The 15,769-nt window shown below is 43.8% G+C and overlaps 1 protein-coding gene across 1 annotated transcript in view; it reads left to right on the plus strand.

Annotated features, from left to right (window-relative positions):
• The window catches only part of KSR1 (kinase suppressor of ras 1), a 57,568-nt gene that overhangs the window by 19,486 nt on the left and 22,313 nt on the right, over positions 1 to 15,769 (plus strand). The window contains exon 2 of the mRNA XM_425413.8: positions 7,925 to 8,065. Coding sequence (XP_425413.4) covers positions 7,925 to 8,065 — 141 coding nt within the window. The remainder of the gene's footprint in view (positions 1 to 7,924; positions 8,066 to 15,769) is intronic.

Genomic DNA, 15,769 nt, shown 5'->3' on the forward strand with positions numbered 1-15,769 from the left:
TATTATTTACTAATTTCTTTCCTTTTTTTTTTTCCTCTAAATGTACCTTGTGTATACACTTTTCTGCTGGCTTGCACTGGGTCCTATTCTGCAGGGTTTGTTTAGCAATGCATTGAGAAACTATTTCCCTTTTTTTAAAAAAAAAAAAACAAAACACACTCAAACCAAAGGTCCTTAAGCCAGTACAGACATCTGGGTTCTGCAGAAGTCAGAGGCCCTCAGATGTCTCTGCTGCAGCTGATGCAAATAAGGCTGGCATGGAGACCCCATGCACAGATCCTCAGCTGATGCAGATTCCTGCAGCTTCCTCACTATGGCACGGTGTGACCTGCAGTGCAGTGTGCTGTGGTGCTGCTGTCTCTCACAGCACTTGTTCCTGTCCTTTCCGTCATTCCAATTTCCTCTGCTTTTTAGAAGCTCCATAGCAGTCACTGCTGCCATGATCTGGTGTAGTGAGATCAGAGGACTGAAAAAACAGACGTGTTTTTAAAACTGCTCCTTGAATTTGACTTGTGCAAATTGTGTTTAATCCTTCTTCCTCTTCCTTTCTTATTTTTAAAAAAGTGATACTGCCTGGGGTCTTGTGTGCATGGTCAGTTGTTTTTGGCATTCAAAACAGTGGCACTGTTCTGCAAGCTGTCACTGTCTAAGGAGACTGTGCTTGTGGTCCAGAGTAGCAAGAACTTCGATACCTGGTGCCTTTGCACCTGTGTAATCAATAGAGGTGGATGGGAGACAGACACCAGGAAGGGAGTTCAAGCCAGAACTAAAGGATGGGCCTCAGTCTGGTATGGGAGAGCTGCTCCCTCAGCCACCTGCCCACCGAATGAGGCAGCTGGGCTCAAGTACGTGATGCAAATTCTGCTCACTGTGGGTCAGAGTCTGACATGTATACAAGTTCCTTTTCTCAGATACCATCTCAAATAAATGAATCTGCTACCAACCATTTTGTAATGTTTTATCTGTGAACTTGGCCCTCCTCCTGTATGTCTGGTGAAGATTCATGTCAAAATATTATCCTTTAGTGTATTCAGTTTTGTTGTTGAGGGCAAATTCATATGTGTGAGAAACGGAATGAATTACTTTTAGGATACAAGCAATTTCCTGAGATGTTTTTTTGCATCTCTTTATTTTGTGTTGTATGTTTTGTCCTTGTGCCACTCTTGTGCTTGCCTTGAAAAAAGTTGTTTGAAATCCATACTGGATTCAAGGTAGCTTTGAAGTTTGTGAGATTTTGACTCACCACCTGAATTCTATTTCAGCTGAGTGTTCCTAATGAAAGATCAGATGGGAAGGATGGTTTTCTATGCAATTGGACAATTATTTTTATGAACAGCTTTGGATCAGTTTAACCTGCTAAATTAACACGTCATGTTAAAAGACTACAGACCTGCTGTCTCCACTTAATCAGGCAGATGTGGTTAAGCCAAGCAAGAGGGACCAGTTCTGGCTCAGTTCTCTTCACACTAGAGAGAGAACAGTCCACATTGCCATAAGGTATCTTTATCCTTATGCTCACAACAAATTACTCCTCTGAACACAGAGGGGAAAGGAGAATTTCAGAGTCTTCAGATGCTGCTTGGTGATACCATGATCAGATGATAACAATTCAGATAGCCAGGAGGCATTCAGATGAGTCAGCTGCTTCAGGCAAGCTGAGCTAAGGAACAGCTCAGTGCTAGGTTGGGTGGTGTGTAGGAGTTGCAAAGACAGTTGGTTTGTTGTCAGTTGAAGAGTTCTGCAAACCATTGCTTTGAACCAGAACTGTTTAGGATGGTTGACTGAACAGTGGGGCTCATGCGTGCTTGTGGGGGGGGGGTTGCATTGTGTTTGCAGATCCTCACAGAGCTGAGACTAGAAGCTGTGTTTTGTGATCCTCCATCCTCTGCTCCTTGCTCCATGTGCAGTCTATGGGATAGACCTCAGAGCTATTTCTGTATAATATATTTCTGTATAATATTTCTGCATATCTTGCTCTATAAAAATGAAATACTAGTTCTTAAATTTCCATGGGTCAACTCAGTGGCACCTTTCTTCAGTTCAGATGACTTTGAAAAAGTCTCCTGAAATACACTCACAGGCTGCTGGTCTCTGAATGATTGTTGAGATCTTAATCAGTTTGTCACATGGTTTCTGAGCATGACTTCAGATAAATTTGGCAAGTCAGATTCTGACTTTTTTTTATCTCTTCAGCAGTCAGGTTGCTCCAGATTTTTGGGGTCTGAATTAGGGTTTGCCTATATACTGGCACTGGGGAAAACAGATAAGAGTCTGCTAAAGGTCTAAAGGGAATCCACTTTTCACTGGATGCCTTTAGATGACTCATTGTAGGTCCCCCAGTGTCCACGTGAAGATAAGCTCCAAGATCAGAAGATTTGGTTCCAAAGGCAGAAGTGCTGCCCCTCCCATACTGCAAGGGACACACGCAGTGTCCTGCTGCAGCACAAGCTGCTGTCTGATGCTTCAGCGAGTACACCTTGCCCTCTGGGTCCTGTTCTCGGCAGGTTAGTAGAGGAGTTCCTTCCTGATTATGGAATATAGGTGATTTGCATTTCTCTTAGCTGCATGTAAGAGCTGGGTCATCCACTGTGTCATGGTTTTGTAACTTCGCTATTGGCCCCCTGTCACGGGCACAGATCTATCTAGGTAACTCCGTGACACACTGATTTGATCCTTTTAAAACTTCAGCGACTGGCTTGTTAAATTGCAAGGCAGTAAGTGGAAGTGTATTGGTGGAAGCTCACATTGTCTTTCCAAGTGCTGCCAGACTCCATGAGATTTCATCTCAGAGGACAGGAGATGCATGAGCTGCTGTTTAACCTGTGCTTTATTTGTTGATTAATGTCAGCTGTCTATTGCATACGTTTCAGGTCATCTAGAGAAGTTGAAGGCATCAGCGAGGAAATCATGATAGATTTTGTGAAAATACAAAAACATTTTCTCAACAGTCTCAAATTGCTGATATTCTGAAGCAATTTTGGCTGCTCCTTTGGTATAGTAGAGTCCCTATCAGAGTACCTTTGACTGTACCCAGGTTCTTTAATGTATAGTTTCCATTCTAGGCTTCAGTTTCCCTTTTTAAAATTGAAGATAAAATGAATCTTGCTGCATGTGTAGGACATTCAAGATGTGAGCATTAAAACCATGAGAATAAGCTATTTGGATCAACTGCTTTGAAACCAGACTGATTTTTTTCTCCGTGTACAAGAGTTGCATCAGGTATATTGCACTTGCCTTTTAGTGACTTCTGAAGTAGGCTACCATTTTCTAAATATGAACAAAATGCAGTTGACAAGTTGAGCTCTGAGAGATAGTTGACTCCCAAATACACAAAACCTAATTTTTCATGTATAATTCTTAAGGAGAAAGAGAACTGGATGTTCTTGTCATCAACTCCACTAGAGAGGGAGGAGGAGGGCTCTAATGGAGCACGCCCTGTATGCACCGATTCGCTCCAGCTGCTCCATATCCTGTCTCTCTTCTTCCTTCCCATCTCCGTGGGTTTAAGGCAGTTGGAGTATTGCTGCTTCTGTCGTGGGGTTTGCCATTTGTGATGAGTAGGCTGTGCTGTTTGGCAAGCAGGCAGTGAATAGCTTACTATTGGCTTTATCTCTCTGTCTAGTTTGTGGTTGGAGACCTGCATGTTGTTTGTGGGTTTCTTATGTGCGTCACTGAACCCAGAAGTTTTATTATATTCTCAGAAAAGGGTTTTGCAACAGCTCAGCTATTAAAGCCTAACTGTTCTCGAGTTAAAAGTCTAGGCAGGAAATAACAAAATGAAATCCATCCTAGGGGAGAAGCGTGGTGCATGTAGGGTGGGAAAAGAATGCAAGTATACTATTTATAGGAAGAGGGAAAATCAGTAAATGTGAAGGAGTTATCATGGGAAAACCAGGCTTGGCAATCTGAGGTACTCGGATCTGGGCTGTCAGACTATTTCTCCGTTTTAGAGGATTACATTTCTGTGTCATTTTAGGAGGTTTTGCTCTGGGTGAACCTTTTCAAACAAAAATATTTGAATCCACACTCTTTAAGCAGTGTGAAAATAACTGAAGGCAGTGCCTACTGCAGGGAGTTTGTGCGGGCAGAGCCGCGTGTGGGACAGAAGAGAGTGGATTACTGAATTTGCTCACAGTCTCACAGCAGGTGCCGGACGCGGAGCTGGAAGGGGGCTCAGCTCCCTGGAGTCAAGGTCCCATTTTTGATGCGATGCTTCTGGTGTTGCACTGACATGGGTGAGAAAAGCTTTTGCGGGGGATGTGAGAAAAGTGACTGTACTTCAGGAATATCCTTATTTAAAGCAGGATGCAGTTCTCATGATATTTGCAGATTGCAATAAGCTAATGTGGGGCCATATATATATATTTGGAAAATTTCTTTGACTTAACTTTTTTTTTTTTCCCCTAAATAGATGTTAAGTTCATCCTGCCTTCCACCATGGTTTTTGGAACAGATTCCCCCACCCCTTCTTACCACAGTCAGTGCTTGCAGTTCCCTGCTTTATACTGGGTCATGTGCTACTTTGAAGGGATCTGCATATCATTAGTGCTGCATCCAACTAAATGTGGCACTTCGGCTTTAGAGACTATACTGATACCTCATCCTTCTTCCAGGAAAATAGATCTTGCCTGAATGCAGGTGCTACACTAAAATAACATTACAGGCAGAGGAGCCAAGCTGCTACTCTTACTGGCTGGCAATACCAGTTTAAAAATCACTTCACCAACCTTTCCCTGGGTACTCAGCAACCTTGAGGAATACCCGGGAGTGGCAAAGGGGTGAGGTGACCTGCGGAAGGAAGCAGTAATATAAGGCAGCACCCTGGGAATTCTGCATGCTGTGGCTTACTGGCATGTGGCTGACTTGTTTGCCTTTGGCTGGATTTTGTGGTTGCTGTTTGTGTATCAAAGTGCACACAGTCATTGAACCTTACTTGGAATGGCCTCCAGAAAAGAGAATGCCTGGGTGATTTCTGTCATCCCTCCGCTCTCCATGACATGTCAATTGCACAGCCTGGAAGCTGCGCTATTTTTGATTTATGTAGGATGACTTTTGGCATATTGGGGTCTATTGAGTGGTCCTCAAACTTCCTGCAAGTTCTTCTTTCTGACCTTCATTAACAGACCTTCCCTTCCCTCTCCTCTCAAACCATTTCTTCATTCCTATTGCCTCCATTCCTGCTGTGTGCTTTGCTACCCAGACTTCTAGTTCCGTCCCTTCTGTCACGGTTTTGGTTGTTCTGTTCCTATCCCTACCCACAGCTAATTCCCTGTTTTCTAAACTCTTCTGCCCTAATGTCCTCTGGGGAAATAAATTAGGATGCAAACATGCTGTGTATGGAGGCAGTAAGAGCAGAACCAAGCATCCTGAGTGGAATTAAACCCAAATGATGAGACTGTGAGTCGGTCTCGTTAACAAAGGAGTTTTAGTGCAGATGGGCAAAAATCCTAGGTAGAATTCATGACAACATTCAATCTAAATTGTGGAAAAATTGCTTTGAATGTAAGATTTCCAGATTCTTCCTCTAACATGGGAATTGCCTCCACTCCAGATATGCCAGAGTTATTTTAATTACTAGGAAGATTTTCAAAGTCACACTATGTCTAATGAGGGCCAGCTGGCTGGAACATGTCAGACTGTATACGACACAAAGCCAAGGCATGAGGTGGGGAAAAGTACACTGAATAGCAGAAAAAAAACAAGCAGCTAGCATGAAAATAGTCTGAACAGCATCTCCAGGATCATTATAGACCTGGCTGCAAATGGGGGACCTTACTGGATAGGTGAAAATACATGACAGTGAGAAAGCAGAACATCGTGACTAAGCCAGCCGAGACATCTTGTGTGCCCCTGTGTGCACTAGGTTCACACTGGAGGAACTGAGCAATGCATACTGCAGTGACATCTTAATTTAGGGTTGCATACAGATAAAGGTGCAATTGTGTAGGAGGACACAGCTGACAGCCAGTCTTTGAGAATGAGTACAAGCACACCAAGCTGCAGCAGCATTCACAAGTTGCAGTCACACCAGCACATGGCACTATGCTGAAGGAGTGAGAGCTGACTTGTTCCCAGCTGGCATGGGGACAGTACCATGGGCCTGTGAACCCATCATCACCTTAGTGCAGCACAGCTGCCTGCACCAGGAGCAGCTGCCTGCAGAGCCTGCCCTGCACTGCTCTGCAGCACTGGGACTGACTGCAGGAAGCAAAGGATGGAAAAAAGGAAGTGTTATCCTGCCCTTTATATAAGAATAAGAATTAGATTGAGAAAGACTGAGAGAGATTTCCAAGGTAATTTCTGTTAGGTATTATGCTCCAAAGCCATGTTAAGAAGTGAAGAGTTAAAAGGTTCCTCTGATTTCAGCTGGATGATAAATGCTCCCACATCTTACATGCCTGTCATCAGAGTGTGCATCCAATAGCATTTATTCCTGTGCTCCCAGTACCGTCAAGGAAGAATTTATGTTTTTTTCTAGAATAATTATTATCCTAATATTAGTAGCTCCCCCAGACTGATGAGCATGCAAAAAACACTACACTCCATATGGCGGTCACTTAGTTGAGATCAGATACAATATCCATTTTCCCTCTAACTTCTTACATATCCTTTATCTAGGGAGGGAGGAAATGGTCTCATTGTCTTTCCCATGTGTAACATACAAGTAACATACAGCATTCTTCAGATACTGAGACTAAAAATACTTTGAGGAGAAGCTCAAGAGGAGAGAGATTTTAGTGGACAAAGAATTCATGCTTGTTTTTTTCATTTATAGTCTAATCTTGCCCCAAATGCTACAATTCATTGACTAAGGACATGTTTTAGCTTATAAATCATGGATCAGCTAACTTGCTTTGAGGCATTGTTTTGTTAGGAAGGCTTTGAAGCTTATGTCTACCCCATGGGAATGTGTTCCATAGGGAGAAATCTTTTGAGAGTATTTTGTTTTTGATAAAGTACAAGTTATATTCTTTCTTGTCATTTTTATATTCTGTGCTTGACATGTCACTTTCTGTGTAGCGCATTAAGCATGAGATGGGCAACCAGAGTTTTGGAATAAATCTTAAATTTTAACTTTTTTAAAAAGATATTGTTTTTAATGCTGATTTTGTAGTAGAAATACCCATCAGATAATGAGCTTTGGAATCTCTGGGTACACTGGTTATTCCTGCCTCACTGACTCTCTAGTCCAAATGAAGGCCGGATGAAAGAGAGTGTAACAAACATGTGGGAGCAGTGGGTCAGAGGACAGGTAATCTGGCACATTATACTAGCAATGCCCACAGCATCCAGAATGAGGTTGCATCTATCTCTGCAGTGTGGATAATCTGAATGTAGTTAATTGTTTCAAATGGCTGGGACGCCCTTTCACGTTTTGAGTTGTGATGCCCAGCCACTGCCCAGGGCTTTTGTTTATCTGGATGTAGTGTTGTGTCCTGCAGGAATGGGCCCTACAGGGTCCCACTGATACAAGCTGTAACGATATTATTAAGCTTGCTAGTGTTTGTTGATGGATACCCCTGCCCTGCAGTTTGTTCAGATAACAGAAAGAGCTGTGTTGCTGAACCAAGGAGATAAGGAAGCTCTGCTGAGTCTTTGTACCAAGGAAATAGGAGGTCCTGCTTGAAATCACTCACTGACTATGCAATATACTTTTGGGAAACTTCTGCATATGTAACATAACTCTGAGAATCTTCTGCACTACCTTCTCCTGAAATTCTAAAGAATAAAGATGCTCATGTGAGGGAAATGCTTCCATGTATGAGCTTCTCTGAGTGCCCATAGGAGTATGTCATCGTTATATCACAGAAGAGCCCCACTCACAAATGAACATCTCCTTTGCCTTGGTCCTATGCAAGCATTGCCTGTGAAGATGACAGCTTTTCCCAAGGAACTTAATGGTTTGCTTTCTGGATTCTAACAGGTGAAACTGATTGACTACATCCATCGACAACGACAGTGCAAGCTGAGTGTACCCCTGAATGACAGAACAGCAGAGCTCAACAGCTATCCAAGATTCAATGACTGGTTAGACATTGTCAATGTGAGGAAAGAAGTTGTACAGGTAAGAAGAAGGCAACCATCAGCAGAGAACCTTCCTGCCTTCTCACATGTGACTTTCCCAGCTGCCTGCTGGGTTTGTTAGTTTTCTGAGCAGGTGTGAAGCTGTGGTCTGGATTTTGACAGAGCGGGAGTCTTTACTCAGAAATAAATAATTGTTTTGGGTTTTTTTTCTATTTCACACAAAAGCCTCCTCCTGTGAGTGAAGTCTGGTTCAAACTGATACCAAAGAGCATTGCATCAGTGCAAAAGAATGAAATGAATAACTCCTCTGGTGTTCTGTGTGGTGGCCAGCTGTTCATGCTCACAGGCCATGAGCATTTCTGATCTTTACAGATTCTTTATCATTTAATTCTTAACTCACTGGAGACCTTTTTACTGCACAGAATAAACTGATATTCTTGTTGGAATCAGCAACGAGCAGACAAGCCAACACCTCCAGCTCCTGTCTGGACACATTTTTTTAAAGAGTCTAAAATCCTGCCTGTGTTCAGGTGATAAGTAGAACCTCAGGGTTCAGATTGTTTCACTAGGTTTGGCCTGTGCATGACTTATCTACTCTGTTCAGTACTGGGGAAAGTTCTGTTCTGCATAATATTAGTGGTAGTATAAGTAGAGTTCATTCTACTGGCAGCCAAACAAAGCAGAAAAGGCTTTTTCCATTCTTTCTTCACGTTTTTTGGCTCAGTAGGCCACATCAGTGTTTGCACTCAATTTCCTTTGATCCTTACACAAGCCACGATTTCTTTGACTTCATCAGGAATCTGCCTGTAAAAAGACTAAGTGAAAAATGGAGCAAATTTCTATGAAAGTTATTCCAGATTGGTCCTGATGTAACTGAACAGGTTCTGGTGAAATAGGATGAGTTGGAGACAGAGTTGTACCTTTTATTTACTACTGTTTACTTTAAACGTGATAGAATGGATATTGCCCGCCAGGCCAGTGAGGGTTTGGGTGGCACAGCTGAAGGTGCAGCAAAGACAGTGAGAGAAGAGAAAAGCAGCCTGTTGCCGTGGCCAAACTGCCAGGCTCACAACTACTGTTGGTTTCTAGGGTTACTGGAATTGCTTGAGCCTAAAAGAATGCCTTTGTAGCTCTTCTTGAAATCCTCTGTGGTGCCTGCAAAACTGGGGGAAGGGATGAAGAGGAGGAGGTAACAGGGAGAAGGGAGGTGGATAATTCAAATCTGCTACATCCTGATAATGCAGGGGGACTGTCCTTCTGTATATGTAGTCACTAAAGAAGGTGAGCAAATTTGGTTTTGATCCAAGTCAGGAAGAACATTTTCCAACTGTTCATTCTTTTTATCTGTGCTTACTACCTTCTCCCAGTCAGTGACCAAGTTATGAACTGTTTTTCCTTCTGTTCCGTGGGTCAGAAATATGAGGTGTACATTTATTGAAATTGCTTCATGATTCCAAATCTGTGGCTATTTTTTAGGAGTTCTGCATCCACTTCATGCAGCTGCTGAGAGTTCCTGCAGCATTTAGATTAGCTGGGCAGGAGATCTGCAATACACTTAGTCTTTCCAGTGATTTTTGAGTAGAGATATCTGTCCATGATGGGCTGCCTTTCAGAAATGTTCCTGCTGTTGCTTAGATCTCATGCATGTGAACAACATTTCAGCTGAATCATTTGAAAATGGCAGTCACTGACAGAAGGCGCTTTAATAGATCAGCTATTATGAAATACAAAATGGCTGCCCTTAGCATTATGCACAGTCTGTGACGTGATGGGAGCAGCGATCAGAGAGCCTTTAAAGAGATAGCAGAGTAGGTCAGACAGTGAAAGTGGGGATGTACTCGGGTCTCATACCTGGTTCTGCTGCTAGTATACGTGTTTACTCTGGGGAATCACTGAACATCTCTAAGAGTCTGATAGTTTGTCTGTAAAACTGAAAGACTTACACTGGGTTTCAATGCTACAGGGAGAAAGAAAACCTCACGTATGTTGTAATAATCTTTTCATGTTAGGCACATAGCTCTCTCTTTTCTGAGACTTTTAGGCTCTGAAACTGACTGGAAAAGTTGCCAACTACCTGTAGAGTTGGAGAACTTTCCTCTCTGTGATGCTCAGAAGCCTCCAGCTGCAACAGAGCCCTGCTATGGCCAACTCTGAGGTCTGGAGGTACAGTGGAGGTGTGCACAGATGAAGGGCTTACCTGTGGCCCACTGCTTGCTTCAGGAGAAAGGCCTGAGTTCGTGGGTTGTTTGTTGTTTTGTTGGGTTTTTTGTTTGTTTGTTTGTTTTTGCTTTTTTAAATGGTTCTGGTTTCCTTTGCACTTCTAGTGTTGCTGGAGGGAGCACTGCCAGATTGTGCTAATCTCTGACATAACACCTTTGAAAAACAGCCTAATTGCAAAGCAGTTTTTTAGCTCAGCAGTTAGAGAAACAATGCTCTTTTTCACCCTCTCCCACCTCCTCCTCCTTCCCTTTTCCCCCCGCCCCCAGCTCTCTCCCAAATAAAGCTGCCATGCGGGGAAGTACTGAAGCTCCCTGGCTCTCCCGTCAGAAATAGAGCAGCAGCTCTAAATTAGAATATCTGCTGACTCCTCTAGTCCAGACTGAAGCCTATTTTTGCCCAGTGACTTGCTCTACATATTGTCAAGCTTGAAAGCTCTTGCTGTTATAATTGCTTTCTTGTTGTTGGGCTCCTTTCTTTCTTTGAAAACCTATATTTAAAACAAGACTAATGACTGCTTGTAAAATCCTTTAGTTCTGGAAGAGATTATAGTAATAACAATGCACTGTTTATGGCATTGGGTGACAGCTCAAGCTCCTGTGAACATGGATAACAGTCAGCCAGTCATGCTGCGCAGAGTGAAAGGGCTGTTCTGTGTGGACCTAGAAAACTTGGAGGTAGGTGGTAAATGCAAGTGTTGACTTTGTGATCCTGTTTGCTGTCTGTGAACACATGATTTGGAGGGGTAAGGAAAAAAGGAACCCCCCACCCTGACTCATGCTATTTCTGTTTCTTTGTTACTGTGCCTCTAATCAGTTGCCAGACAGATTTGTATCGTAGGAAACAGTGGCTACTGTAGAGCAGGTTCTGCTTTGGAGATGGCCAAATATTGTTCTGTAACTTCTTTTTTTTCTTTTTAAATACAGCATTTTTCTAGGAAATGCCTTGGTTTTGGCTAGGTGTTCTGGAGGTGGATTAGCAGTGCGTGTGTGTAGGTTACTACCAAAAATGGTGCATGTATGGCTAGATGTGGTGGACTGAAACTGGAAAAAAGAGATAGTTGAACTGAGAATGAAAAAATGTGGGTCAAGGAAATTTACAGAAAGATGCATTTAAGTTATGTAGTTGTCTCCAGTGGGTGAGAGTTGCTCTGTACCTGGGAAAATACACTGTTCTGGATTGTCATGCTCCCCTTGAGAGCTGGAGTTGGGAATTGAGGAGAGTGGGAAGAAAAGAGGATGCGAGCCTCGCTCCCAGGCTGACTGAAGGAGTCTCTTGCAGAGCTATTTACTGGGTTCTGGGCTTGGAGCATGTCTTCCAAATAAAAGTGATTAAAAAAATCTCTATTCACTTACTTTCTTTAGCACAGAAAAAATTCTCTGCCTTTTCTCTTGTTCTTCCCAGAAACCTCAATATTCTATTCCCGCATATAACTTATCATCATCTTAAAAAGCAAATTAGAAACGTAGTCATCTCCTTATCTCCCAAAGCATGTCTGAACCAGCCCTGCTCACTATGTAGCAGGGGTTTCAGTCAATCAAGTTTGGAAAGCTGTTTTAGTACAGATAACTGTCCTGCATAGGGAGGAGCAGATTGGTTCCTGAGCAAGCCAGGGGCAGCACTTGGCACACAGCAGGAGACCGGGAAAGGTTTGTGCCTTGAATAGGATCGAACTTAAGAGCCTCCTGCTGTCCTTGTGAGAGGCTGTGCAGGATGAGGCCCGGGTGCAGCACTGATACTGTTAGATCGTGGCCCATGGTTTTCCTGATTGGACCGGGCTCTAGGTTGCAGTGGATCATGCTGATCAGTTGTTTAAGGAAAGGTGTGGCATTTCTGTGTGTCCATCTGTACTTTGGTTGGGGCAATACCAGAGGCAGATCTGCCTAACCCTGTCAGGTTTCCACAGGTGTGTCCTCTCATATCCTGTAAGGATATCTATCTGGGATTTCTGTGGCTCTGACAGCAGAAGCTCTGACACAATGGCTAGATAGCTGAGATCTTGAATCTGCTTTTTGTGTGCATGCAAATGAACTCTATCATGCAGGCTGTGTGCACCTGTAATTCATCACCGTGTACCAGCTGAGTGCCACTCCCCAATGTAAGCCTCCATTCCCTGCTGCTATCAGAGCTCACTGGCCCTTCCATGGCAGGCGGGTGCCCCTCGCAGCACTGAACCACTTATGGCACAGGGTCAGTGAGGCTCACACGCCCCTCCAGACTGTAGTGAGACACTGCAGCTGTACACCTGCCTTCCTACAGAAAAGCTGCAGCTCCTGTCCACAAAGAGTGGAGTGGGACTGCCCTGAGACTGTCAGCTCCTCTCCACCCACTGGAGAGGAGAAGCTGAAACAGTGAAGATGTTAAGCAAAACCATAGCCTGTACATACAACTTAATGCAAGTTAGAAATTCAATGCAGGACGTATTCCAGAATGCCCATGAAATCTACAGAAATATAAGAACAGGACTCTTTTTCAGTAACTTCTTCATTGGACACCAGTAAACCAGAGCAAAGAAAAAACAATCAGGCACAAAATGTTCTTAAGAGCATCCTGATGTGCTTTGCTTAGAGCTATCAGTGGGAATTTAAGCACCTTACATAATGAGCTTTCTCTTCTAACATCTGCCGCTTTACGGGAGGATGGCTGGTGAGAGAATGTATTGATTTAAGAGGAGGCACCTGGGGCCTTGTCAACTGTCTGGCTTTACAGGAAGAGCCATGTCTACTTGGTTGAGGGGCGGGTTGGGCTGATATGTCCACGTACCAGCAGCATTAGCTCTGTAGGCTTATCTGCACTAAAGAATCTTTACCAAAAATACCTCATCCACTGTGTTAGATATCAGCATTTTTGCCATGTTTCAAGGATTTAAGTTGGACACCAGACAAGATTAAAGACATTATGCTATCATGAACTCTTCACCCTGGCTAATTCAGAGTAATCTTTGGATGGCTCCTGGGATGCTCTGGTTTGCTTTTGTTCCCTTTAAACGTGGATGCTGCAAAGTGCACAGTCTGTATGTCTGATAAGCAGGCAAGCTTTGTAGAGAAGTTCTCTTCCTGGTTTGGGCTTTTTTTTAAGATCGTTTCTGCTGCACCGCGTATGTGAGTAAGGCTATGAGTTTTGCTGGTGCTGCTCTGAGTTGCTGAAAGATTGAAAGCAGCAGTTTCTATTTCTTGATGCATTTTTTTTTCCCTTTCATAAATTTGGCCTTAATATTAGACTATTATGTGAATATCTTGCAGCATGTTTTGCTATTCTGTAGTCAGAGAAAGATGTGTCCAGGGAGATGGCACTTAGCTTGGCCCCAGTGTAAGCCTATAAGCTGTGTTTATTTTAAAGCCACAGCACCCATGAAGAATGAGGTGAAGATGAGTCTGTTGAACCCATATTGCTCTCTCTCAGTGCTGAAAGATGGGAGTAACTGCTTCTCAAGTGCCCAGAACTGTACTTGCACCAGTGGGGGCTGGAGCCCATTCTGCCCAGCTCAACAGCTGAGCCAAAACATCAGCATCAGCCGGGCCTGTTTTAAGATCCATCTTGAACTGGTGACCCTTATCACTGTCACACTGGCTGGGAGGATAATACAGGTAAATTATATAAGGCTGATCTTAGGGGCTCAGGTTGGGCAGTTTTATATTAAGCCACTGTATATGTGCAACACGAGTGGTTCTTTAAAGAAAGCCTCTTACTTCCCCTCCCTCCCCCTCTTTGAAGGCTTACTTCTTTTGTCGTGTGGCAGCAGGTTCAGAAAGTCTGAGCTCTCCCAGCTCAAGGTCATTGGAGCTGTTTAAATATAATCTCCTTTTCTGTACTTATACTTTCCTACAACTTGCTATTCTGTCTCTCTAAAATTAAACTATTGAGCAAAAGAGTTGACTGGACTTCATGTGCTGTCCCAGGAAGGAGATGAGCTCGCAGCAGGCTGCGCTGTTGGGGTGTGCCTGGCTGAAAGCACGCTTAGGATAAGGAGCAAAGCCAGCAGCGAGTCTGTGCTTCCATGTGGTGCTGGGCTGTGCCTTGTGTTGCATGCATTGAGGCACAGAGCACAGCGCTGCTGGCGGAAGTGAAACTGGTCAGCCTTGGGGTGACAGAGTTCAAGCCCTCCGCAGCAACTGTGTACCGCAAAGGAAGAGATGCCCGAGCACTTGTAAAAAGATGGTAGCTTGGAGTGCTTTGTCATCTTTTAAAAATTGGTGTTAAGGTTTTTCTCTAAAACTAGGAAGGTTTGAAAAATGAAGTGAAAGCTAGGGATTCCTTATTGCAGCAGTTTGATCCTTACAAAAGAAAAACAACCAACAGTGCCAACCTTGCAAGAGCAGGCAGTCCTGTGGTTTTACCATGGAGCTGCACTGGGACAAAGATGTCAGCTTGGTTCTCTGTGTCAGTAAATGTTGATTATGCTCCTGTGGGAATGAGAATAAGACCTGTGGGGCTCCAAATGCTGCCGTGCAGGACTCAGCTCCGCTCAGAGACCATTGTGGCAACCCCTCGTCCCCATCCCCCCCATCCTGGTGAAGATGAACAACTTTGTGTTTGTGGACTGTCCCTTGGGAGCAGTGAGCATGTGCTCGTAGGAGCCAAAGCTGAGCCCAGATGCCATTCCTCATACCTCCTGCAGTAGGGAACTGGAATTCCCCACTGAAGCCTTGTCTATACTAGCACAACCAGGAGAGCTAATTTGGGGCATGTAAAAATAGTCAGCTCTTCCTCACTGATACAACTTGAATCACACATTCAGTATATGCTTTTTTTTGTTGTTGTTATTTTGGTATGAAGGCCTAATAGACCATTTCTTACTCCACTGAGGACTAACTGTATGGGTACAGGGCTCACATCGGAGGTGCTGTGGCACATGCCCTAGGTAACTGCTGTACTCTGCCCTCCTTGTAAAAGGAGAATAGATAGAAGAGACCCTGATTGCATCCTGGGTACCTGGGGAGGTGGGCTTGCAGAACAATCTGACTTCCTTCTTTCTTCTAGCCTCTACGTATTTAAAATATTATATTTTATTGGGATTCGCTTTACAATCTCTAAACTGAGCAAGGAGAACTGTTTTTTGTATGTGATGCCACACCTGCTGTTTCAAAGCATTGTGGCTCACTGGAATTTCTGCCAGCCCAAATATCATTAGCTGCCAAGCCTCGATACCCCCTGTGCCAATCATTAACTCAGATGTTAGCACTGCAGATCAGCAGTGCTTCTCCAGTCTGGGGCCTCCACAGAACAGGAGCAGAGGGAATCTGATCCCCACCTGCTCCATCCATTGCGCCCATTGCATTTCATCTGCTCACGCTACTGCTTGAAGCCTTGGCCAGGGGTGGGATTGTTTGTGATGGACGTGTTCAGCTTTCTGAGGAAATCTTAGTCTCTTTCACTTTACTGATTGACTTATGAATAGCTCTAATAAGTTACTGGTTACTTTGTGTCATGCAACAGATAGGGAAGTGAGGTGGTACTGGGTAACGTGACTCCGTAGCCCGTACTGAGAGCTGCGTGACGCCGTTACTTAAAGCAGCAGCTATGTAAT

Source organism: Gallus gallus, chromosome 19 (assembly GCF_016699485.2).
Source record: "Gallus gallus isolate bGalGal1 chromosome 19, bGalGal1.mat.broiler.GRCg7b, whole genome shotgun sequence".
In the NCBI taxonomy this organism is placed as follows: Eukaryota; Metazoa; Chordata; class Aves; order Galliformes; family Phasianidae; genus Gallus; species Gallus gallus.